Source organism: Equus asinus, chromosome 24 (assembly GCF_041296235.1).
Source record: "Equus asinus isolate D_3611 breed Donkey chromosome 24, EquAss-T2T_v2, whole genome shotgun sequence".
In the NCBI taxonomy this organism is placed as follows: domain Eukaryota; kingdom Metazoa; phylum Chordata; class Mammalia; order Perissodactyla; family Equidae; genus Equus; species Equus asinus.
Window position 1 is genome coordinate 42,602,024 of NC_091813.1, and position 24,997 is coordinate 42,627,020.

The 24,997-nt window shown below is 44.3% G+C and overlaps 2 protein-coding genes across 4 annotated transcripts in view; one reads left to right on the forward strand and one right to left on the reverse strand.

The window, feature by feature from the left end:
- Positions 1–15,008, forward strand: part of CRYBG1 (crystallin beta-gamma domain containing 1) — a 190,305-nt gene extending 175,297 nt beyond the window's left edge. For both annotated transcript variants that reach the window (XM_014860821.3, XM_014860822.3), the window contains 7 exons: positions 483–595; positions 2,410–2,539; positions 5,224–5,363; positions 6,710–6,833; positions 7,268–7,426; positions 9,073–9,235; positions 13,362–15,008. In XM_014860821.3, coding sequence (XP_014716307.2) covers positions 483–595; positions 2,410–2,539; positions 5,224–5,363; positions 6,710–6,833; positions 7,268–7,426; positions 9,073–9,235; positions 13,362–13,450 — 918 coding nt within the window. In that variant the 3' untranslated portion in view covers positions 13,451–15,008. The remainder of the gene's footprint in view (positions 1–482; positions 596–2,409; positions 2,540–5,223; positions 5,364–6,709; positions 6,834–7,267; positions 7,427–9,072; positions 9,236–13,361) is intronic.
- Positions 15,009–16,408: 1,400 nt separating this feature from the next.
- The window catches only part of RTN4IP1 (reticulon 4 interacting protein 1), a 50,230-nt gene continuing 41,641 nt past the window's right edge, over positions 16,409–24,997 (reverse strand). Inside the window, exon 9 of one of the 2 annotated variants that reach the window (XM_014860826.3) lies at positions 16,409–16,536. In XM_014860826.3, the coding sequence (XP_014716312.1) occupies positions 16,429–16,536 (108 nt within the window). In that variant the 3' untranslated portion in view covers positions 16,409–16,428. Of the gene's footprint in view, positions 16,537–23,828; positions 23,922–24,997 lie in introns of those variants that run through there. The other variant, XM_070496589.1, reaches the window with a different exon arrangement.

Here is a 24,997-nt window from a genome sequence, read left to right on the forward strand (position 1 = left end):
TAATGGAAGTGTTCAGACAGCCATAATTATAGAGGCACAAACACTGCAGCCTCCTTTACTGGCATACACAAGATTCCAATAAGTCAGCAAGTATCTTCCATTGAGAGGGAGGAAAACTATACTGCATGATTCCAAATCTAGCTTCTTGTAAATGTTAGAACTGATGAAGAATTACTTTTGGCCACAATAGAGCTGTAAAATGCCTCACAGCTTGTTAGGACAGGATGTTCTATAGAAAGCTGCCTTTGTTGTTGGACTATCCTTTGATGTCTCTGAATTAAACTAAACAATGATGGGTGGTGCAGCCAAAGTATTTCTAATTGATCATTAATGTAGAAGTAGAAAATTAAAGGAATTATAAAATTTACACCAATTTACTGTTACAAGAGTTAACAGGTCATGTTTGGGTCATCATTTCAAAGGCTGAATGAGTTAACTTGTTTAGGAAAATAATTTTATGTATTTCTGTTTACTTTTCAAAGATTCACTTGTTTTCGGAACCACAGTTTCAAGGTCGCAGTCAAAGTTTTGAAGAGACAACAAGTCAAATTGATGATTCATTTTCTACCAAGTCTTGCAGAGTTTTAGGAGGCAGGTAAGCAAAACAGTGGACTGGCAGAGCCTAATCACGGGGGGAAGAGAGAATCCACATATCAGCAAGCATTCAGTAATACATCTAGGTGCTCGGCACTCTGTGAGACCACCGAATAATACAGGACCGTGTCAGGACTAACGTGTACTTTGCAGCGTCTGAGTGCTAGACATCAGAGGACGTGGAGATCAGCATGGGCTGCAGAAGCTGAAGAGCACCACCTCACTGCGGTGGGACTCAGACCAGGTTCTCTAGTCTCCAGGCCTGTCCCATCATCTGTAAAGGGACACTAGCTCATCTCTAGGGCCCCTCCCCAGGTGGATCTTTTGCAGGTGGATAGGCGTAGGATGGGCATTCTGCATGATAGGCAGGTGCAGGCCTGGAGTGGCGTTGGTATGCACGCTGATCAGGGAGGCCACCACCCTCTCTAGCTGGGAGGTCTTTGTACTGGGAAGAGGGGAAGCAAGTTTGAACAGGGAGGGTGGGATCAGGTCGGGAAGGCTCCCCCTGAGCATATGAGTTTAGATGGATGACACAGGAGACACGAGACGGGAAAGGCGGTGAGCTCCAAGTGCCACGTTGAGAAGAGTAGTTTTACAAAAGCTTTAGAGAGGGGAGAGCCCAAGGTCAGGGGACCTTGGAGCAACCTGTGCAAGGAGTGATGAGGGATCAAGTCTAATAATAATACAGCCGTGAGTTGCTTAACAACGGGGATACATTATGAGAAATGAATTGTTCGGCAATTTTGTCGTTGTGCGAACATCATAGAGTGTACTTGCACAAACCTAGATGGTACAGCCTACTACACATCTAGGCTGTATGGTACTAATCTTATGGGACCACTGTCGTATATGTGGTTCGTCGTTGACCGAGAGGTCGTTATGCGACGCATGACTTTAGTGCCGTCTATAAAAAAGTTCTTCGGGCTCTAAATAGCACCATCCTATCACTTAGCATTGCAAATCAGAAAGAGCACTGGCTTTGCATTCAAATGCACAGATTTACAGTGACGCGTCACAGTTTATTAGCACAGCCCTCCCAGCTCTGTCCTAGATCCTCTTTATCCCCTCCCCTGCTTCATTTCCTACTAGTAGACAGGTCCTTTGGTGGCTGTTTATTTATTGTCTGTCTCAGCTCAATAGAGTGTAAACTTCAAGACTGCAGGGACTTTGTTTTGTCCTCTGTTCTATCGCAGCAAAGGAAAAGTACCCAACACATAATTAGTCCTCAGTAAGCATTTGTTGGATCAAAAAAACAAAAACTCCTAACTCTTCTGGGGGAGCATGGTAAATCACCATTTTATCAACAATGCTGAGGCCCAGAGAGGGTGAATGACGTGTCTAAGTCACTGTGGTGTTTTGACTCCTGGCCCAGTGCAGAGGTGTTGGAGATGAGGATAAGGGAGTGTGAGAGGAGTTTTGGGAGACAGTCAGTAGACCCAGGTGACTGACTAGCTACGAAGGCTGAAGGATTATTCAGAGAGGACTCGAGGGCTTGACAAAATGACACTGGCCGGGAGAATGGTGGCATCTGTGAGAGGAGCAAGGAACGCTGGGGGGTGGAGAGGTAAAAATATGAATAACTTCATGGAGAGTTTTCTTTCTCAAATGCAAAGGTAACTACTGACTTATTATGAGTATTCATTTGCCGCAAGATGGAATATAGTGAATATGTCCAGATATTTTTGCAGAAAGAACACTGTTCACCCCAGCATGGAGTTTATTTTATAGCAGGCTACCTCTAAAAATCTGACTTCTTGACTAGGAATACTCAAATTACATACTGTCTGTATGTGTCTGTGGTTTTTCCTCCGGTAGCTGGGTTGCATATGATGGAGAAAACTTCTCTGGTAATCAGTACGTGTTGGAAGAAGGCCACTATCCTTGTCTCTCTGCAATGGGATGCCTGCCTGGAGCAACTTTCAAGTCTCTTCGTTTTATAGACGTTGTGAGTATGTCGGTGTGACTATAGCGTTCCAGAGATGGGTGTTTCACATGGCCAATAGGCAGGGCAAGGACACCAGCAGATAGACTTACTCAGGGCTTAAAAGTCGGAGGCAGAAAAAACAGTTCAAGTAGAACTTTCCATCCTGTAACTTTTGGTCTCTTTTTAGATCTTTTAACATACAAATTGTTTTTGTTTGCTGTTTTCTCAGACTTCAGGTGCCCAGTGTTGAGTCAGCCATGGTGGACAATCATGGGTTTGTTCCAGGCCCCTCTCCTGTCTTGTTTTTTTCCATTTCATACCTGTTCCCTATTTCCATTCTTCTCTGCTTTACAGGCACCCATTCTAATGTGTTTGGGATACAGCTTGGATATCCTTATAAAATGTATGTTTTTAAAAATCTGTATACAGGCTTTTAATTTATACACAGTATGATGCTATAGTTGTTAATTGTGTTATAAATACAACTCAATACTTAAAAATGTTTAAGCTATCCATTATGCCGTACGTGCATCTAGTTTATTGATTCTCATTGGTGCAAGCACCCCACCACCATATTTTACTAATTTAATCCTCATATGTGTATCCCTGGGGACCCACGCGGAGTCTCTTGGGGATATATATGAAAGGCGATTTGCTGGATTTCATGTGCATGAATGTGCAATTTCACGAAGTACTGCCCACTTCCACCACTTCAGATTCTTGCTGGCAGTGCATGTGGGTTTCTGTTTTCCACATCATTGCCATTACTGAGTATTCTCTGACTTTCTAACTTTTGTCAATTTGAAGGAATTGGGTAGAAAGTATTCTCACTGTTGTGTTAATTTGTTTCACTATCAGTGAGGGTGGCATCTCAAAACTTATGAGTCATCTGGGTTTTCTGTCAATGAATTGCCTATTTATATCCTTTGCCCGGCTCTATATTTAGTTTCCTGTATCTTTTGTTTTCATTATTGATTTACAGAAATTCCTTATAGTTTTTAAATCTTTTACTCTGTTGTTTTAGAGATCTGCAATCAAACGACTTCTCCTAGTTTATCATGTATATGCTAATCCAGATTATAACACCCTTTTTGATGAGAAATCTTTAATTTTGCTGTAGTCACAGCAATATTCAATAGAACAAAACTGCAAGATCATGTTCAGATGTTAAAGTCTGGGTATGTCTGTAGTTTTGGAAATTTTTTTTGGCTTTTGGTAGCTGATCTCTCACAAAAAGCTTTAAACAAATGTAATTGGTGATTTTAGTTTTCTTAGTTGAGTTAGAAAACTTAGTTTTCTTTCTACCTCTGTGGAAAGAACATATGTGTACTGGCTTTATCTCATCTCTTCCTGCCTGTCCAAGTAACTAAAAGGTTGACCTATCGACACGTGAAAACAGCAGCAGTGAAACATGGAATGACATGGCAGGATTCATTAGCTTACAAGTAAGGAAATAGCCAAGACTTTGATTTTTAACCTGCCTGGAATTCTAAAAGCTACCTACAAGTATCTATTAGAAAAACAAAAAACCAAAACCCTTCAGATACAGTTTTCAAATGCCTTCCTTCAACCAGAACTTGGGATATATGCTCACATCACTTCTGACACTGATAGATGTTGTCCCTTTAGGTTTGATTATGACGTAATGGACATTTTACCTGATTAAGAACATACATCTTAATTGTGACTTACTACTTCAGAATTGTTGGCTGACAATAAATTTGCGTTTGGAACATTTCTGGCATGCCAGCTGAGAGAAGAGTGCAGTCAAAGTGCAGAGCAGTAATCCTCCTACACTGTTTGTCATCCTGCCTTCTTGTATGTTTTATATAACCTAATCCCTACACCACACAAGCCACTTCTCCACACTAATCTGCTCTGTTTACTGGCCAACGAAATCTGTCTACACGTCAGGGCACATCCACCTTAGTGAAGCAGGAAGGCGCCACACCCTTGCCACAAAACTTTAAGCAGGCAGGGAATCTGTGATGCATCACTTAGGATCTTAGGGTTATTATCATTAGAGCTTAGTCTGGGGTCACAAGGGTCTCATGCCAACTTTTATTTCTCTCAGAATCAGTGGACTTCTGTGCTATTGTCCTGTTTATAATGAATGACAGTTTGAACATGGGGCTTCTATCCTTTTTTTTCTCTCCTAACAAGTCCTACAGGAAAGTTTGGGAGCATGAGTACATAGAATCATTCTCTTATTGATAATTAACAACAACAACAACAGATATTTGCAAATGCATACCAGGGGAGGGTTCCTTGCTTAGGCAATTACCACTGGACCACTGGACCCCAAGATGGCCCCAGCCCTCTGATCCTCGCCATTTATGTCTCTGGCTTTCCAGCCCTTTCTTATCCCAATAAAAAATGGCAAAGTTGAAGATAAATTCCACTAGAAGTGTTGATATTCCAGGCATATATGCCCATTCCCTTGTGCCTGGGATTTTTTCCCCTGCTTTATAAGACTATTTACACTTACCTGCCTTTCTACGTAATGGAAAAACTTCCTGCCCCTCCGTTCTTCCTCTCTTTAGCTTTGGAGAATATAAACACCCAGACTTCCTGGGAACGGAGTTTATGAACAAGGTCAAGTCTGGCCGGATCTAGTGCTTTGTCCTTGTAATGAGACGACTTGCACATAAGTTTGAATTATTAACAAACATGAATAATAGAACGTTATTTTTGCTCCCAAACAGGAATTTTCTGAACCAACAATTATTCTTTATGAAAGAGAAGACTTCAAAGGGAAAAAGATTGAACTTAATGCAGAAATAGTTAATCTCCGGTCCCTAGGATTCAACACGCAGATCCGCTCTGTTCAGGTGATTGGTGGCATGTAAGTGAGTTACTACTTGTTAATTCAGTAATTAAGTTTGATCACATTTCTTTCTCTCCTACAGTACCTTAAACAAATGGACATAGAACCCCTTATTTTCCATAAGGGTAAATAATTATGCATCTTTACAGTAACCTTTTCCCACTGGGAAAAGCCATGTGTGAGGCATCTTTCATCCAGAGTTTTTGTTTCCTACTAAAGGGAAGGACTTTACCACTTGTCAAAGTTCCTAGGGGAATACTTGCACACCAGTGCTCAGTACATTCACTGAGCATTCTTTTTTAGCAAGTAATAAAGAGCTGATTTTCCTTATCCCTTTGAAAGACCAGGTCCTTTGATTCTGGAGTAAGGGTTGGCTAGGAGTGACTAGCATATGCTATGCAAAATGGTTAAGGGTCAACATGGGAAGATTTTCCTCAACTTTGAGTAATTTCGAAACTGGGTAAGATGTAAAAATGAGTAAGGATTATCAATGTAATAGATATGCTTTTAAGAAAGTATTTTTCTATCACTCACAAAAACAATACTTATCGTCTACCTGTATGCATCAAATGTTGGAGGGGAGTATAGCTATTTAAGAAACAATTATGGAATATTAGAGTGGTAGAATTATGGGTGATTTTTTTTCAACATGTAGGTTTTAATTTATATATTTTTTTATGATAAAATGGCTAAGATGATAACATTTTAGAGTTCCAGGATTAGAGAACATTCTTCCTTCTTCCTTGATGTAACACATCAACCAGAAAGGAGCACGGTGGGGTTGCTTGCATGCTAGTCTGTGCTGGAAGCCACACCTCCCCAGCCGTGGGCACCAGCATCTCCGGGTGGAAGGGACCTACGTATCTTTAGCAGTTTTCTGGATTGAGGAAGATTACTCTTGTTTTAAACAAAAATTTATTGAGTTATTTTCTTTTATTTCCTTTCCCTTATCTAATAGCACTTAGCATGTGCCACACACTAAGAACTTTACAAATACTAACCATTTAAATAAAAGATCCATTATTACAACTGAAATGTTTTATGAAAAGCTCACAGGAAGTACTGGGCTATCCCACTAAAAGACCACCTCTAGTTCATTGTCTTATTGGAGGAAAAAACTTAGTTATTTCTCTTCAAGAATGGATATTTTTGGCGTAAATACTCATGTACCAAGATTTTGCTATTTGTCAAGAAATGGGTGCTTTAAGTGTTTGAGAAAATAAGGTAGTTTCCTTTTTTCCCCAATGTATAGTTAAAATCGAAAGCTCAGTCTAAAAATCGGAAGCATTCTAAAAAGAAGTGTAATTGGGGCCCATTGTCAAATGGATATTGCCACTTACTGTGGTACCTGCTTTCTTCTCCAGATGGGTTACTTATGAATATGGCAGTTACAGGGGGCGGCAGTTCCTCCTGTCACCAGCAGAAGTACCTAATTGGTATGAATTCAGTGGCTGTCACCAAATAGGTTCCCTACGACCTTTCCCTCAGGTATGTTTTCTTCTCCACGCTTTGAACAGACTCTTCTCTGAAATTTTCTCTTCCTGTAAATGTAATTCAACTTTCTAGTTGCAATTTTAAGTTTGAAATTGGCTTCTTCCCCCGTCTCCGAAATTTCTGACTTTGGGCTGTGTTTCTGGTGCTAAGAGGTGGTGACGGCTTTCAGAAATGCTGTCACACCCGACATCAAAATATGGCACGTCCCAAGTCCTGCGTTGTCCACAGGCAGCTCCCTGCCCCAGGCACTTCTTTGAAATTTTGTCCAACTCTTCTCACTGATAAATCCTAAAGCCTCTGAGACTCTTGGGTATAGTAATTATCCCTAACCCATCTCACCTTGGATTCTGCCCCTGCTATTGAGGCTCATTCAGTGCTTCTAACAGTACAACTTGTATATGACTACTGCTGGGGCTTTTGTCTTCTAGAAACGAATTTATTTCAGACTTCGAAACAAAGCAACAGGGTTATTCATGTCAACCAACGGAAACTTAGAAGATCTGAAGCTTCTGAGAATACAGGTCATGGAGGATGTCGGTGCTGATGATCAGATTTGGATTTATCAAGAAGGATGCATCAAATGCAGGGTGAGTTTTTAGGATCAGACAAGGGTCTGTAATAGCATCCTTTTTCAAATAGATTGCTATTTTCACAATTCTTGGAGCACTTTAGAAATTAAAGGTTTTTCATGAAAATATTTCTTAGCTCTGATAGAAGCAGTCCAGGAACTTAATGTGGGAGATAAATCTAACACTGATCCAAGCTATTTCTATCTATGGTTGATTTTTATGTAGCAACAGAACAAGTATCTGTGCTACTCTCCCCTTTGTTCTTAATCTATTTGTTATAGAAATAAGCCCCAGCACTGTCAACAAATCACTCTCGGTTTGTTTCCATTTTGGAGGACCCCACAGAGCAGGATGAAGGGTGAAGAGATACCACCCTGTGGACCACACCATCCATTTCCTGTTGTACCTCATGAGATGGAACATGGCCCACCTCCCTCTCGCGTCACTCCTGCCATAACAAACACTTAAAAGCTGAGTGTAGTACGGTTTTATGAGAGAAGCTCACGCTTCTATTGTAGATCTTCTTTTTAACTCCTTGATTTTATGGGCTTGACTGTTTGCTCCTGCTGTTTTTCAACTCGGTGCCCCGTGAGTCAGCAGAAGGCATACAGCCGTGTGAAAGGGGGCACAACTGGTTAACTGGGGCTCTTGTGCTTGAGGGAGAACCATCCTTTCAGTAAACAGAAGTAGTGTTTAGACATGCATAGAAGAAATAGTGCATAGAAGAAATAGCATGAGAAACAGAAGTAGCTGTAATACGAAGAGGCCAACCTCTGCCCTTGAATTATCTTAATCAACTCAAGAAAATGGTGCCTTTCAGCAATTATTTCTAACAAACATTTCAGTGACTATTTAACAATTTTGAATTCAGTAGGTCAATGAGAGAAAGCAAAGTGTCCTGGATGATGACAATCCTTTGATCTTAACACAGCAGTACACTTTTCATAAGCATTGGCTATAGCAGTGTGTTAACATCGCATGAACGTATGACTGCCTTACACTGTTTATATGTTAAGGGTGGATTCACTTCAGAGAAGGACCCATAAAATGTTTGCCTTAACACGTACTCTCCTGAATTTGTATTTTCTTCTTTCTCTTTTTTATAGTTGAGTAACACGCCTTTTTAGAAAACTTTAGACATTTCTGATGAAGGAAAGACAAGAGAAACTAATAAATGGAATTTCAAATTTTAAAATGATAAAATGCCCCTTTAGCCACTTCAGTCCTACATCAGCCTTCAAAATTAGAGATGCAGTCATCATATTCCAGAAAGGTCAGGCTGAGCAGAGGCGGATATGTCGGGGAGATTTAGCGACAGACCCAGCCTCAGATCGCAGTCATTTCTGAGAGGGACAAATAGCATGATGGGCAGTTTTAATGTTCTAAGATTTCCCTTCCTAGTAAGACAGAGTCTCACAGAGAGCAGAAGTCTCTTACAAGGGACGATAATTGAGAACTTTCCTTCACTCATGTCATAGAAAGTAAAGGGTATAATATTTGTTATTTGATCCCAGTTACCCTGGCTAAAAGCTGAAATGCCTTATGTGGGGAAGAGGAAGCTAGGCACTAAGATAACTTTAAAAATCAATTTAAATAGGGAGCTGATTACAAGGATACTTGCCTGTGTATGCATCTCTAAGAGTCTTGTCTTTTCCTCTAAGCAGATAGCAGAAGATTGCTGCCTGACGATTGTGGGGAGCCTCGTAACCTCTGGCTCTAAACTGGGCCTGGCCCTCGACCAGAATGCCGACAGTCAGTTCTGGAGCATAAAGTCCGATGGCAGGATCTACAGCAGGTTGAAGCCAAATTTAGTTTTAGATGTCAAAGGTAAGGATCATTTCCTTTATTGTGTCTTTTTTTAGTTAACTAAAAATCTATCCTTTACTTCTGAACATGATGACTGTACTATTATTAATAGTGAGAGATGCCTGACTATGTGCCGGGCACTGTGCCAGACACTTTCTCTACATCATCTCACGTGATCTTCACAGCAACCCTAGGAGGCCTGTGTTATCCCTTCCCCCCTCCCCCGCCCCATTTTTCACCCCAAAAATTGAGGCTCAGAGAGGTTAATCAGTTTGGCCACAACCTCACACCCGTAAGTGCTGAGGTGGAATCTGGACATGGGCGGACTTCAAACCATTTGCTTTATTATAGCAATGTTAGACTAAAAAGCACACGTTAAAAGGCTGTGATCTCTCTTCGTCAGTAGAGTTGATGATTCTCATGTATATGCATGTAACCTTTCATTGAAAAGCTCTAATATATAAAAGGAATGAAAACAAACAACACAGCCAGGAGGATTCCAACTGAACATCTGTTCAATGAAGGTAATCCAGAGCAATCTGGTGGTTTTTGGGGAAGAATAAAAATTTAGGCCAGTGGTTCCCAAACTTTATCTGCATCAGAATCCCCGAGAGCTTGTTAAAATAGATGTCTGGGCCCCACCCTCAGTTTCTGATTCAGTAGGTCTGAATCTGCATTTCTAACAAGTTCCCAGGTATTGCCCATGCTACTGGTCTGAGGACCACACTAGGAGAACCATTGATGATAATTTAAAAACAACATCATCCAGGCCAGCCCTGGTGGCCTAGTTGTTAAGTTCAGCGTGCCCTGTTTTGGCGGCCTGGGTTTGGTTCCTGGGTGTGGACCTACACCACTGGTCAGTGGCCATGCTATGGTGGCAGCCCATATACAAAACAGAGGAAGATTTGCAACAGATGTTAGCTCAGGGCAAATCTTCCTCAGCAAAAACAAAAAACAAAAGAACAAAAAAAACCCAACATAAAACACAAAACTGACCTTCTAATGTAGACATGGGAATTCAGTGAACTCTTGTTGCTACTGAGAGGCAAATGAAGACAGTGTTTTATTCATGTCATATGGGGTGATTTAACTTTAAATTATTAATGGAGACTTTCTATTTCCTATCAGGAATGCCACCATGATTATGTTTGTAAATTTAGTGAAACGGTTATAATGTAACCATACTACACCACATGCCCCATTTTAAATCGTGGCTAGAAAGTTGGCTCAATTTTACTTTAATCAGCGCTCTTAGCCAAAGCTGTCACTAAAAATTGACATATAGGGGTAAAGAAACAGCTCCAACCAGGTTTAAAATAACTTTTCTGGATAATGGAGAATAAGCCTGAATGTTTTCATCAGGAGCTTTGGTGACTGCCTGAGGAGCAGAAGTGGCTGTCACTTCTGGATGAGCTCCAGGTGGGTAGAGTGGCCAACCCACTTAACAATGGGATCAGAATTCACAAAGAACCTGAGGGGCTGGAAGGGCGCTCGGAAGCAGAGTAAGGTTAATGAGGCGAAGGCAGAGCACCACAGTCAGGGAGCACAAGCTAAGGGATATATAATTACGGGCTGGGTAGAGGCCAAAAGTCATACATTAAATAAAATGCAGGCAGGACCCTTGGATGTAAGAAAATAAATGCAACATTCTGGAAATGGATAATAATATAACTGTACCTCCTTCACATTACATTTGGTACAACAGATTTGTCAATATGTAGATGGGTAAAATACCCATTTTACAGATGATCAACCTGAGGTTCAAACTGGGTATGAATCACTGACCCAGAGCTTTCTTTATTCTTATTTTGATCAACTTGTTGAACTGGAGCTCCTCAGTCTACACAAGATAAGAGTTTCAAAGCCTCCAGAGAAGCCAAAGAAATGTGACTAAGTTGGAAACACTGGATTTTTTGGAAAACATGGATTCTTATTGCTTACAAATGTGATCAGCTTCCTGTGTCCAGGGTTAAGGTTGCTGTAATGTTTAGGAGCTAGTCTCTTTCAGCATTTCTTCTTTCATTCTGTCAACATGTATTTATTGGGTACCCACCATGTGGCAGGCTCTGGGTGTACCAAAGTGGGAAAAAAAAGATAGTATCTTGGCTTCTCAGAGCTTACATTCTAGAAGCTCCAGGCATATAGGATTCTCCCCCACTTGCCACACTGGCAGCTGACCAGGAGTAAGGATGCCCGGCTTCAGTCTTGACTCTGGCAAGAACTATGGGACCCTAGGAGGGTTCCTCCTTAGAGCTTCACTTTAAGGCTCCAAGGTCCCTTCCTAAATGCCTGATCAATGAGTCTAATGCTTCTGGATCAGGATGATGTTCTGTGTGTTTGTGAATTCTCAGTGGCTCTGGTATGGGAGCTGCAATAGTCACTCATGTCTTGTTCAACTGAATTTACGTTGTCTCAGAATGTGGGAGAATGGTGCCATCTGGTGGACATGAGAGTGTAGGGTACACATCCCACATCCCGTGTGAGGGAAACAGAAATACTTCCCTCTCTTTGGTGCACTTAATAGGAGACTATGAGTTTTATCAGCTACAACTGTTGAGCCATTTGTTACCTACTGCTCCTGCCATGACATTTATTAGACCAAGTGTGTTTCTTCTATCTCCCGGTGTTTGGGGAGTGAGTTACGTTGGCAGACGTGCATGTATTACTCTAGACTTCAGACACATTAGGATGATAGTAGAAGCTGATTCATGCTCATTTTAAAACCATCAAAAGTCTGGGATGGTTTTAATTCTCCCCAAAGGCAGAAGAATAAATCAGATGGTTTCTCAAGAACTTTCTAGTCTTCCTGATTCTAATTAGAATCATGATGTAATATACACAAGAAGTATGATAAGATACTATAATCTTGAAGAATGAACAAAGATGACATTGTGAGCTTAATACTTCCTGAACTCTCGATGGAGCATGGTGCGCCTGTCTCGGTGGAGCCAGTGGGGTTTGTTAGCGGTGGTAACTTTTGCTTCGCTGCAGGCCCCAGGCACCGTGCCCTTGTTCTGTCCTATAGCTGGCTGTGTGGAGGCTCTAGATTATTGATGAGAATAAACCGATTTCTTACAAGGAGTATAGGATGATTCCCCCCCCAGCTACCCCGATCTACTGTGTAGTTTTCAGACCTTTTGGATATTTTGTAAATGCTTTACAAGAGACTAAGAACGTTTAATTCTTCTTGGCCTGAGGATGCAGTATGATTTCAACACTAGTCATACTGCGTCTAGATGAACAGTCTTATTTTGATGGAATCCTTGGTGATAGAACCTTGGTGCCGAGGCTTATGCTGAAAAAGGTCAATGTATCTGAAAGGATGTTTATTCTACACTGGGGAAAAAAATCAGATGACCCTTTCTTTTGTTAATGAGACTTCTCTATGACAGAAGAGGCCATGCGGCTGTTTTTATCACTAAGGTATCTGAACTATCTAGTAGGCACCCTTGGAAAATCTTACACATTCTGGTGGAGGGGAGTTATGGAGACCACGCTAATTTTACAGTACAGTGGAACTTGGCACCTAAAATGCTGTGAATTTTTATCCACCGAAGCCTTTGAGTTCCCAGGAGTGGGAATGCTGCCCTGCCCATACTTCCGGGTGTCACTCAAACCTGTCTTTTGACCTAATACATCCATTTTTCATTGCTCCTGCAAACCTGTTCCATCTGACAACCATTCCACTACTGTCGGGCCTGCCTGCTTTTTTCCTTGCTGGTATCTCAAATCCACGATCCCGCCACTAAACGTATTTCAAAATCTCTTTGTTCCTTTTCCCTTCTCTAGACTCCTCCCCATTTCTCGCAGTTTCAGGCATCCTAAAAGTGACTGTGGACCACTAAGACCTGAGTAGGAACAGGAGCCCCGGCTGGGTGGGAGCCCTGGCTGGGTGGGAGCCCCGGCTGGGTGGGACCTCCTGTGTGGGGCTGCGGGCACCCATGCAGGACTGTGACACTCACTGACGGCAGACTGGCCCGCTCCGCCCGGGTGCCTTTCGGGGCTCCCCTCCCTGCTGTGGTTCGTCGAGGCATAGAGTTTTACCCCTTGCTGACTTTTGTTATCCTGGTGCTGTGATGAGCCCCGGCTGCTTAGCGCCCCTTCACGTGGGCAATTTCCTTTATTACGTTCCTTTTCTGTCTTTCAGGGGGTGCACAGTATGATCAAAATCACATCATCCTCAACACTGTCAGCAAAGAGAAGTTTACACAAGTGTGGGAAGCCATGGTCCTATAACCCTGAATGAAGAATGCAGGGGGGCTAATTCTGGAGGTCTTCCAGCTACCTTATAAAAGAAACAAGGACTGCTGCCGGCACGGCCGAGAGGAACATGGATCTGCTCCTTCAATCACAGCCATGACTGAGACCACCGTCTCATCTTTTCAAAAGACTGTAATAGTTTTAAACCAGTAATTCGTCCTTCTCTCATTTTTTGCCTTTCATTTCCTTTCAGGTTGCCTCATTTGCAGCTTTTGGGTGTTTTTTAAAAAATGTTATATCAAGACTTTAAGACTATGTACATTTTAAATTATTTCCAAAGAGAGTGACAGGAGAGAACAGGAACAAATTTACTGACTATGTGGACCTACAACTCCCTTACTCTTTCAAGGGCAGGATAAAAGCGTAAGTTTGTATAAAAGACAAACATGTTTAGCATCTGAGAAGAAATGATTTATTAGGCATGTAATTTTGGTCCTTCACCTTCTGTTTTCAGGAATTATTAATTATGCTGTATAGCAAAGTGAGGAAAGCCTTATATATTCAGATGTATTTTAAGGAACTGAACATAAAGAAAACACTATTTTCTTTCTGTTAATATTAAAAAAAATCAGTAAATTTACAAGAGTTCACATCCATGTCTGCTAACATTTAGTAGCAAGATTTGGATTATTTTAACTCACCGTGGGCCGCCCTAGAATGTCACAAATGAGTGTTTAATGCTTTTCTTCCGGTCGCTGCCGGCACAGTGTTTCCACGGCTTAATGTATTGGCCCATCCCCCCTTATCTACGACTAGTTCTCAAGCAATGTTATGCAATCCTTTGCTAAAGTCAGGTCTTCTAGCCTAATTTCCTGCCCCCCTATTGAGAGGCCTGCGTGGGGCTACCTTCCTGTAATGTCCCATGGCCGCGCTCCATGAGTGCCGGCGGGACAGCCTCGGGTCTCAGGGTGTTGCGGCCCCTGCCTCACTTACTTCTGGCAGCAGAAACAAGACGGGTGGAAGGCTCGAGAGGAGGATGACCAGCAAGTCTCTCCAGAAAATAAAGGAAAGGAGGCCTTAAGTGATGCTTGTTGGTCAAATCTCAGAACTCTGAAAACCCTAAAAAGGAGCAAGCATGTCAATGAAAACTGAAAATGTTTATGCTGCTGACAATACACTGGCCCACACAGTGCCGTTCGAACAGTGCCTTCTAGTTTTGAACAAAATTGCTAAACACTCCTTGAATATACTCTTCCTCTTTTTGTCCTCATTTCGTTGTCCTTGTCACTGAATACTGGTGCTCCTGTCACAGGGAGAACAAATCTTGCTTCCTTTTTGTCTGTTTGTGTGTTTCCAATTCTAAAACGTTGATCCTCTCTGGAGTCTGTGGTGGGCAATCATGTCATCAGAGACGTTTATCTTCAAATAACGTTTGCACATGTCCCCCAGCAGCCAGCATGTCTGTCTTGTTCTTAGATGTACAGCTCTGATTTTAGGCCTCTGTGCAGATCATTATAGTGTGGTGGGGTAAGACGTTCTGCAATAGCCTGTGTTGAATTCATCTCTTGAATAAACTTGTTTCTGGTGAACTGTATTGATGAAATCTGATAGAGTCCCTTCAGTAGCCCTCATAAACTTCAAAGAGAGTCAGCTGGCAGATTAGAAACAAATGTCTGACTGATGAGGACAAGGCTGGTTTCAGGGCTGCTGGAAAGGTTCCTGACTACACTCCTTCCAGCCCCAGCAGTGACAGGCCACTCTCTACTTTTCTGAGTGGACATGAGGGTAAGTGAGGTCCTCCCTCGAGAGTTTTGACCCTCACTACCACCTGGGAGCCCTCCAGGGAAAACAGCCAAGATCGTTCAGAGGGAAATCAAAGTGGCTCTATTTACAACTGGAAGAACATCTATTTTCTTTAGAGATAAATGTGTACTGGTGAAACCAGCAATTCTAGTGAAAAACGCTCATCCAACACACTACCAAATGAGTGACTGACAGGAATAAACCAAGTCGAAAGTTACTCAAACAGGTCTCTATCAAAAGCTAAAAGGTAGTCTCTAAGGTGGACAATCAGGATGAGTATGACAGGAAACAAACACCTTAAATGAATGAAGGCACAGACTAGAGATTCAAAAGCTGCAACAGGCTTACTGGCGAGATACCTAAATGCAGGCATTGAAGGTCACAAACTGAAGGACTCTGGGCCCCACTGGAATGGCAGTAATTTCCATGGAAAAGTCCTCAGAGAAGCATGTTTCAGCTGTTGAAAGAAGCCTAACCCTTATGCAAAATGTAAGGGTTTTAAAGGTTAGAAATGTTAGCATCACCTTTCATTTTCTAAGACAGTAAACAACCAAATCACCACCAGGTTTTTATATATGACCCTAAGAGATTCAGAACTTTGAAAGCTGTTACGACCACATGACAGCAGAAGAATGAAAAGCAAAGGAAACCCGAGCCAGTCAGAAAAGTGCTGACTGATGAGTCTAAGAAGGAACTAGCTTTAAGTGAGCTCTCCATGCTGCCATCCGTCCAGTGCCAAAAGCTTGAGTCTCTCACAAACATTACGAAAATGAAATAGAGTTTGAGCTCAAACAGAAGGTGCCACAACTACGTGCAAGTCTGGTGTGAAAGAACAGCTTGAAAACAACAATGTGCAATTTTCACTGACTTCATAGACAAGTCCAAGTAGGGCTGTTTTCACAGGTCTTACTTGTGTCTCCCTGTGCTTGGCCCAGAGGACCTCGCGGCAAATAGGAATGCAGGGATGTGTCAGGGGCGGGTTACACAAGAAAGCACTCTGGGCAGGCCGGGTGATGTGCAGACGGGGTGGTGTGGCTACAAAATCAATCTCCGCTCAGTTCCGAAGACAGGAAATTACGGCAAAAAGGTGTTTGCTCTTTCAAAATTCTGGAAATTCTAGCCTAATCTGGAAAGGGATGGCTAGAAAAATGTTTGGGCCCACAAGCACTCACCAAATAAGAAAGACAATAATCACCAAACTGAGGATTTATTTAAACGACAGTAATTACAGTCTTTCCTCGTGCGTGTCCTCTTTCTACCTTCAGGAAGGCTTCGGGAACTTTAGAAAAAGGGAAGGTTTTTTCAATTACTGGCTGAATCTGTAAAACACAAAAAGAGGTTGACTGGTGGATAAGAAAACCTACATCTTTCAAGGCAGATAATGTCTATAATTAGCTTCTTTACAATGTCCCTCAAGGCCAGTCTCCGGGGCCTTTTTTTATTTTATTTTTTTGAGGAAGATTAGCCCTGAGCTAACATCTGCTGCCAATCCTCCTCTTTTTGCTGAGGAAGACTGGTCCTGAGCTAACATCTGTGCCCATCTCCCTCTACTTTATATGTGGGACGCCTACCACAGTCTGGCTTGCCAAGCAGTGTCATGTCTGCACCCGGGATTTGAACCAGCGAACCCCGTGCGCACTTAACTGCTGCGCCACCAGGCCGGCACCCCAGGGTCTATCTTGTGTCCCTGGGTTAGGGGCTCACCATCGGGCCACGATTGCTGCCCCCATCCTGTCTGCTTCTCCTGCCTCTGCATCTCCTCTCTGTAAGGTGGCCCGCCTCAACCACCACTCAATCTTACTTCTGCTCTGTGTGGTCTCGTCACTGTCCTACTCAGAACCTTCAGCAGCTCCCAAGCGCGGCATTCCAAAGGCACTACCATCCCAACCTCAGCCCTCACACAGACCCCATGCTTTACCAGAATGGTCTTCTTGTCATTATCTGAACACAGTACGTTTGTGCCTCTCCTCTGGGAATTCTACTGCCCTTCCAGCCCAGGTCTCACACTACCCTTCTGACCCCCCATCTGTAGTGTCTTCTCTCGCTGAACTGCCACAGGACCCGCGTGGCCCTCTTCACAGACTGCTTGTTGCAGCTGAGTACTGTCTCAGCCACCTGGTGTGGATGGTAAATGCACAAGGTTCTTGCTGTCTGCATCCCTGTGGCCCCCTCGCAGGCAGCGCACAGAACAAGGGCAGATTTTTTGTTTGAATTTGTTAAATGTCTGGCATATCTCCTCAGCCAGAGCCCAGAGTACTTGCAGTAGAGGCCACCTCTTTTGTATCCCCCACAACACCCGGCACAGTGCTGGGCACGTGGCAGGAGCTCACTAAACGTTGCTTAGGTGAAAACCAGAAAGATAACTGGAGAGCCGGAGTCGTGTGTGGGCTCCCTGGCTTCAGGAGAACTTGTCCCAGGCCGGAGCTGCCCTGGGAGGTTTTGCTAAACAGTGGAGCAGCTGGTTCGAGTTTACAGGAAAGCCATCCCAGCCAGCTCACAGAGCCGAATGCCGCTGGCTGTGTCCCACCCTGTCCATCAGAACTGCCAGCAACCTCCCGCAACCAGGGCCCAGTCAGCGCCCTCTCTCCCCACGCCAAAATCCAGCCGACTTTTCCTTTTCAAAACTTCAAGCAAAAGTCCACTGGGTAATTGTCCACTGGCTATTTCAGTGGTCTGCCTCCCATCGCTCCACGGGCAGGGATAAGTTGTCAGAAAGCAGAGGCCAACGCCTACGTTTTATGACCCCTTTCCTTTTACAAGACGAAGAAGTAAGTGCTCTTGTGGTGTCGGACGCATCTGATGTACCCCCTCGTGTGAATTTCACAGCCCGGTCACCAGAAGAGCATCTCAGACTCTAAAAGTTTTCTTCTCTGAAGAGTGGAAAATTCTCTTGTACCCACAAATCACAATAAGCTCATAATAAAAATAAGAGCTCGCACTGTGTTCTCACTATGTGACAGGCACTCTTTCAAGTGTCTGTGTATTTTACTTCATTTAACTCCTACAGCCACCTCATGAGGTGGGCACTATTATAACTCCCACTTCACAGATGAAGGAATTAATGCACAGAGTTAAATAAGCTGCCCAATGTCACATAACTGCTAAGTGGTAGGGCAGGGTCCAGTCTGGTGCCAGACCCTGCGCTCTCACCACTGTGCACTGAGCCCTTCATATATCACCGCTCTTTCTACATCTACTCCTAAATCTTAAGGGGGAGAGAAAGGCAGCCAAGGATTGAAAGGATTTATCACAGCCCGCATCTTGGCTGGCCTGCCTCATGCTAAGGGACCATGGCAGCTGAGGATCTGATCTCCAAGCCCTACGTCCAGGCCACCAAGATGACAAATGTGTGGTACATGTGCCACCACTCCCCTCTGCACCTATGGAGGACATCACTGATTAGTAATCATGGTCCTCCCCAGCAAGCCGAGCATGACCTCAGAATCTTCCTCAACACCACAGCCACTATGAACAGATCTGAGCTGACTTCTTAGATGAAACCCATTTGCCCTCTCTGCTAAAAGAATGGAACGCACTGAAGTGGCTTCCTGCAAGCCCCCCAGGGAACCTCCTGCACCCACCTCTCTCCTTAAAGCCTCTGGGACATTGTTTTCTGGATGCTGATTACCTGAAAAGGAATCACCTGCATGCGTGCCTAAAATGCAGAGTCCTTGGCCTCCTGTTCGAACAGCTGAACCAGAATCCCTCAGGGTGGGGTGGAGACAATGCGTTTTAAATGAGCTTCCTAGCTGGGTCTGCTGCACACTAGAGGTGGGAAGCACTGCAGCCTTTCGCTCTATTCTTAGGGTCCCTGACTCACATCATAGACACTCATTCATTCCACAAAGACTGACTGCCTCCTACGTGCTAGGCACTAACCCAGAGCAGGTGCACACAACAGGCACCTGAGAGAGAAACCAAGACAGAAAGGAGGCATTGACATCAACTTGTCACTGAGCACCGGACACCAGTAACCAAAGCAACACAGCAGCGGTGTTACCAGAGGTCACAAACGAACCGTGACTCCACCTGCTCGACTCCAGCACGAACCGCCTCGGCTCATCCAGCTGTGCTCACTTTGGAACTCCAACCGGAGACACGGCTCCTGAACTGATGACACAGGCAGCCTGCAGCGACTGCACACTTTAATCTGGCTGGTCAGGCCTATTGTGGCGAATAACCCAGAAGGCTGACTGTGGCATAATAAGTCATTCAGCTCTTCCCGTAAGTGACAATGAAAGAAAAGGCTTTTGATTAACGGGCAGGCAAATGCCACTACTGGCTGAATATGTGACAGCAAATGGAGATTAACTGGATAACGAGGTGCAGCTTCACATCAGAGCCAGAACGCTTGTTTGTTACGGACAAGGGGATCAGGGCAAAACCCAGAGAGGGGACAGAGAGGTCACTCACAGTGCGCTGGGGACATTTATGTGATGACACGGCTGGAGTCCACCCAACACAGGGAGCCCTGTTATAAAGCGGGTGGGCTCAACCCCACACTTCCCGCTACGCACGGGGCTCGCAGCTGACCGGGAGGCGCCCATGGCAGCGGCACTCATTCCAGTCTGGGACCCAAATTTGGGGTCTCCTGATTGTGCCTTACTTTCCTGAAACAAAGGCTGTAGAAAGCCAGGCCCCAGGGTTTGGCTCCTGTTGCCTGACATCCCTTCTACGAGAATAGGGCCAACAGGAACCTCAACCTCCCGTTGTGGCCTGGGAACACTGAAGCTTCCCAGCTGCTGGGCAGGGCTCCTGGCCTCTGAGGCAGAAATCCTCTCTGCCCCTTGAGAGGACAGAGTAAAGAAAACCCTCTGACTACAAGAGCGCAGGGGTGCCGGTGGAGAGACAGGACATCGTCCAGGCTGGTCCGGCAGTCGGCAGAGAGGTCTTCCCTCAATTCCCACTTTCCCAGTGAGAATCACAGAACAGCAGAGCTTAAAAGGGATCCAAATAGCTGAGCGAGACTGCCGACAGATTAGGAAACAAGTGCAAGTGGTTAAGTGCTAAGCGCAAGGTCAGAGCTGTCAGCAGATGAGCCAAGGCCTCCAGACTGCATTACCGCATGGCCTGAGTGCAGTTTGGAGAAGGGAGTTCGAGTCAGAGGCTGTGCACCTCCTCCCCAGACCCTCGGCCTCTGCCTCCACTGGGCACAGAAACCACAGACTTCAGAGGGTGGGGCGTGTGGGGGTAGAGACAGATGACAGACACCAGGAGGGACCTAAGGGCTCTGGCCTGAGTCCAAGGGCACACACCCGTGGACAGGCACTGGGACCCAGGGCGGGGGCGGCAGGACCACAGTGCCGGCACTACCTCTTGGGCAGTATGCCCTGACCTTTGCGACAGGTTCAATATTTCTAGGGTCGGGTTAAAGGGGAAGAAGGGACTTCAACTAAGGAGATTTGAAGAAGACAAAAGGAAGAAGTGAGCTCTGCTTGGATTTGCTATTTCTGGAACTTCCTGCCCCCAGATGGAAAAATCAGAACTGGAAGACAGGTGGTGAGATAGGGGGTGGGGATGGGGTAGTAAATGTGCCCATTTTGGAAAGCATCCAGGATTTGTCCCTAGGTCCCCTTGAAAAAAGGCACTCCTTGGGGCCGGCCTGGTGGTGTAGTGGTTAAGTTCGGCACACTCTGCTTTGGTGGCTCTGGTTCACGGGTTAGAATCCCAGGCACAGACCTACACTACTCATCAGCCATGCTGTGGTGGGGACCCACATATAAAGTGGAGGAAGACTGGAACAGATGTTAGCTCGGGGCTAATCTTCCTCAGGAAAAAAAAAAAAAAAAAGGCACTCCTTCCGGCCAGAAGGTGAGAGGAGAAACTTGGCCTACATTTCCTCACAGAAACAATTTCAGTAGCATCAGAAAAATTTCAATAGCATCAAGGCCATGAGATCTAGGAGGTACCTGCCATGTCTGGTGGTGGTTCTAGGTTTTTAGTCCTTAGTCATTACGTTCTTTCTATGGAAGAAAAGTCCAGTTGCAAATAAGGAGCTTAAAGTTTCAGAATGTAACTCATTGCTAACCTAGGGCCTGGCCATCCCAAGAGGGGTCTGGGTAATCACCTGCCTCAGAACTTACTACATTTTTCTTAAAGCTGCACAGTCCAAAATGGTAACCTCTAGCCATGTGTGGCTATTTAAACTTAATCAAAAACAAATGAAATGAGAAATTCAATCCCTCAGTTGCACTAGTCATATTTCAAGTGTTCAACAGCCACATGTGGCTAGTGGCTCCCAAACTGGACAGTGCAGACAGAGAACATTTCCATCACTGCAGAAAGTTCTAGTGAACAGTGCTGCTCAGAAGGTTACTCAGTGTGGCCAACACCTCTCTCCACACCCTACTGGGGAAAGCAGAGTGCTAGGTGGTCCTCAGTAAATGTTCTGAATTAAATTCAAATTGTTACGATTCTGACATGGACTAAAATAAAGAAGTAAACTGAGATATTTATATTATTGCTCAACCAAGAAGCTTGGCTGGTCACCTAGGATCTTCAATAGATCTGTGGACATTAAGTACATGACATCAAAGGGATGTAATAATTACAAGAAGACTATATGTGTACAAATAAACATACTCAAAAAGATGAAAGGTACAAAGAAAAACCTCCCTCCCAGACTTGACTAGCAGCCATCCAGTTCCCCTCCTCAGGGGCAACCAATATTTCAAGTGTCTTTCATATTTTTGAAATATTTTATACATTTTGCTAGGCATAATGAGGGTCCCCAAATATGTCCACATCTTAATCCCCAAGAACCATGAGTACGATAACTTACGTTGCAAAAGGGGCTTTGCAAAAGGGGCTTTGTGATTAAGCTCAGGAACCTGAGAGGGGGGATTATCTGGGTGGGCCCAGCGGAATCACAGGGGTTGTCAGAAGAGGGAAGCAGGAGGGTGAGTGAGAGAGGGAGATACGATGATGGAAGCAGAGGTCAAAGTGATGTAAGGCCAGAGCCAAGGAAGATGGCAGCCTCTGGAAGCTGGGGAAGGCAAGGAAGCAGCTCCTCCCCTCCAGCCTGCGTCCAGAAGGAAGGCAGTCCTGCTGGCCCATTTTGGACTTCTGACCTCCAGAACTACAAGATGATAAGTTTGCGGCATTTTAAGCCACTGCATTTATGGTAATTCGTTACAGCAGCAATAGGAAACTAACACACGCATATATATATATGGATGTACATATATATATAGATAAGTAAATATGTACAAATACTTGCCCTCAAAGCACAGTCATTCTTATCATAGCTGACTATGCTCTAAGGAAAGTGCCTCGCCGCATACTCTCAGTCCTGAAAGATGATGAGAAATACAAGAGGATTTTGTAGACAGAATTCAAACTCCACCCGTCCAATGTTTGGATGACTATTTAAGCAAGCAGAAAACAATGAAGGTTACATGAGAGATTTATTTTGTAACTATTACTGTCTGAATCTCAAAGGCAGCAAAGGGTGGTGGAAGGAACTGTCCCAGAGGTCAAGAGACCTGGGCCCTGCCTTGCTGTGTGACTTTGAACATGTCTCAGGGCCTCTGTCTATTCAAATGTGACACAATGGCAGGATGGGGGGGCAGGGAAGGTGACGACAGGAAACTAGATACGTGCTAGGTTCTCTTATTTCTAATCTTTGAGCATGCTAATCAATGATGTATGTTTGGTCTGAATATAATTTTTGCTATGGGCCTCCCAACCCCCACCAAAAAGTTTGCTAAATAGTATAAAACTGGGAAATGTTTATGTGCTTAGGAGAAGATGCCAATTAACTGTAGGCACGATTTCAGTAGAAGCCCATTACCCTCAAGGTGCTCATTATAAACCATTCTTTGTATCACCCTATTGATACACAGAACATCTTTGAAATACTCAAGAAACTGGTAACATTGGTTGTGTCTGACTGGGAGAATCTGAGTGACTGAGGGACTCCTGGTCAAAGGAAGATTTTGTGAAATTACTTTTCCTACCTTTCGGATTCTGAATCTTGCAAATATACCATCTACTCAAAAACTTCAAGTATTTTAAAAGAGTAGGCTCTTTTGGTTCACGGCTTTGCAGTGTCAAAAAAACAACTAGAATTCCTCTATCAGATACCTGCTAATTATGTTCATTAAGTACTCAGTCAGGGGCCGGCCCTGTGGCCAAGTGGTTCAGTTTGCATGTTCCACTTTGGTGGCCCAGGGTTTCGCTGGTTCAGATCCTGGGAGGGGACATGGCACCACTCATCAGGTCATGCTGAGGCGGCGTCCCACATGCCACAACTAGAAGGACTCACAACTAGAATGTACAACTATGTACTGGGGGGATTTGGGGAGAAAAAGCAATTAAAAAAGAAAAAGTACTCAGCCAAAGCTTGGAAGAATTTCAATGTCCTCCTCGTCTAATTTAACAATCTTTACCAACCACACGATACATAAGTAGATCTGCTCTGTTATCCTTTCCAATTTCCCAGGGTAGACAAAGACCTCTCACAGCATAAAGAAGCAGGATGCACGACAAGACAGCTGACCTCGTGGCATCCAATGTCACATATCAACTCCCACAGTCCCCGAGCCCTTCACTGTCAGAAATGTCTCCCAGGCCCAAACAACCCTGGTCAGGAGAGAAGAGAATCAAAGACCAAAGGAACATTTTCTCACTCACCCTCATTCGAGGACTCTTCAAGGGCATCTTTACTTCTGTCATGTTCTCTTTTAGCCATTCTACCAGTTATCTGCCAAATTTAATAGGTACATATACACAAGTCTCCTCTCTTCTCTGTTGTGTAAACAACAATTTCCAGGTAGAGAGAAAGAGAATCACAATATTTTGAATACAAAAGAGCGAAGGTAAGCACACGGACAGCCTGGAGCGGGTATCAGGCCAAGCGCTACCGTGCGGTGGACTTCTGGAGGGCAGGGGCCTCTGATGATGGGGCTCCAACCCCAGGAAGCACTATGTAGAGCTATGGGCCAAACTGTTTGATGGTAGTTCATTTCTTTCCTCCTAGAAAAAAATAAGCATCCCTGTGGGATGTGGGAAGAACCCTATAAAGAAGCACAGACGTCACAATGAGGCTGAGCCGCTGTCTACCCAGTATACTCCAAGACTTAGAAGTCCAAGAAAAGGCATGCAAACTTGGAACCAAAACATTTGGGAAAGAGAAGCAGGCCATCTCCTATCATAAGGTCCTCGGCTTCAACAGATTTTAAAAACTAAATGCACCCAAAGCAGCCAGTAGTTCCTAAAAACATTCCTTTTCAAAACAGAAATGGAAAGATGAAATAGGCCAGCAAGGGGCAGCCGCCAGCAGAAGAAAGTCCATCTCGGGGGGCTCTTTGTGAGCGGCTTAGCACAGATCATGTGGTGTAATGCTGCCCTGCTCGAACCCCTTTCCCAGCCCACTGTGAAATGACAAGGACAAGACAACTTAAGCTGAAGTCCCAGGTCAGCTTCAAGCACTAAGAATGCAGCTGAGTGGTGCCGAGGGAAAAGCAGAGGAGTCAGGAGGCGTGAGTTCTGGTCCCACTTCTGCAACTGGAGCACAGCCCTTGACCTCTTTGAGCCAGTTTTCTCATCTATAAAACGAGAATGATTTTATCTATGACCTCATGCAACACTCTAGAGTGTGTAAGGTTCTCCATCCTATAATTGCACATAATCTCTCGATAGAATCCTAAATGTCAGCACCAGAATGTGAGTTTCCTCCTGGGTTGTTCTTCCAGAGATGGAATGTCAGGGCGGTTGAGACCACCCATGTAAGAACCCAAATAAACAGGAGGTTGCTGAGGAGCCTTTTGACCCCAGTAG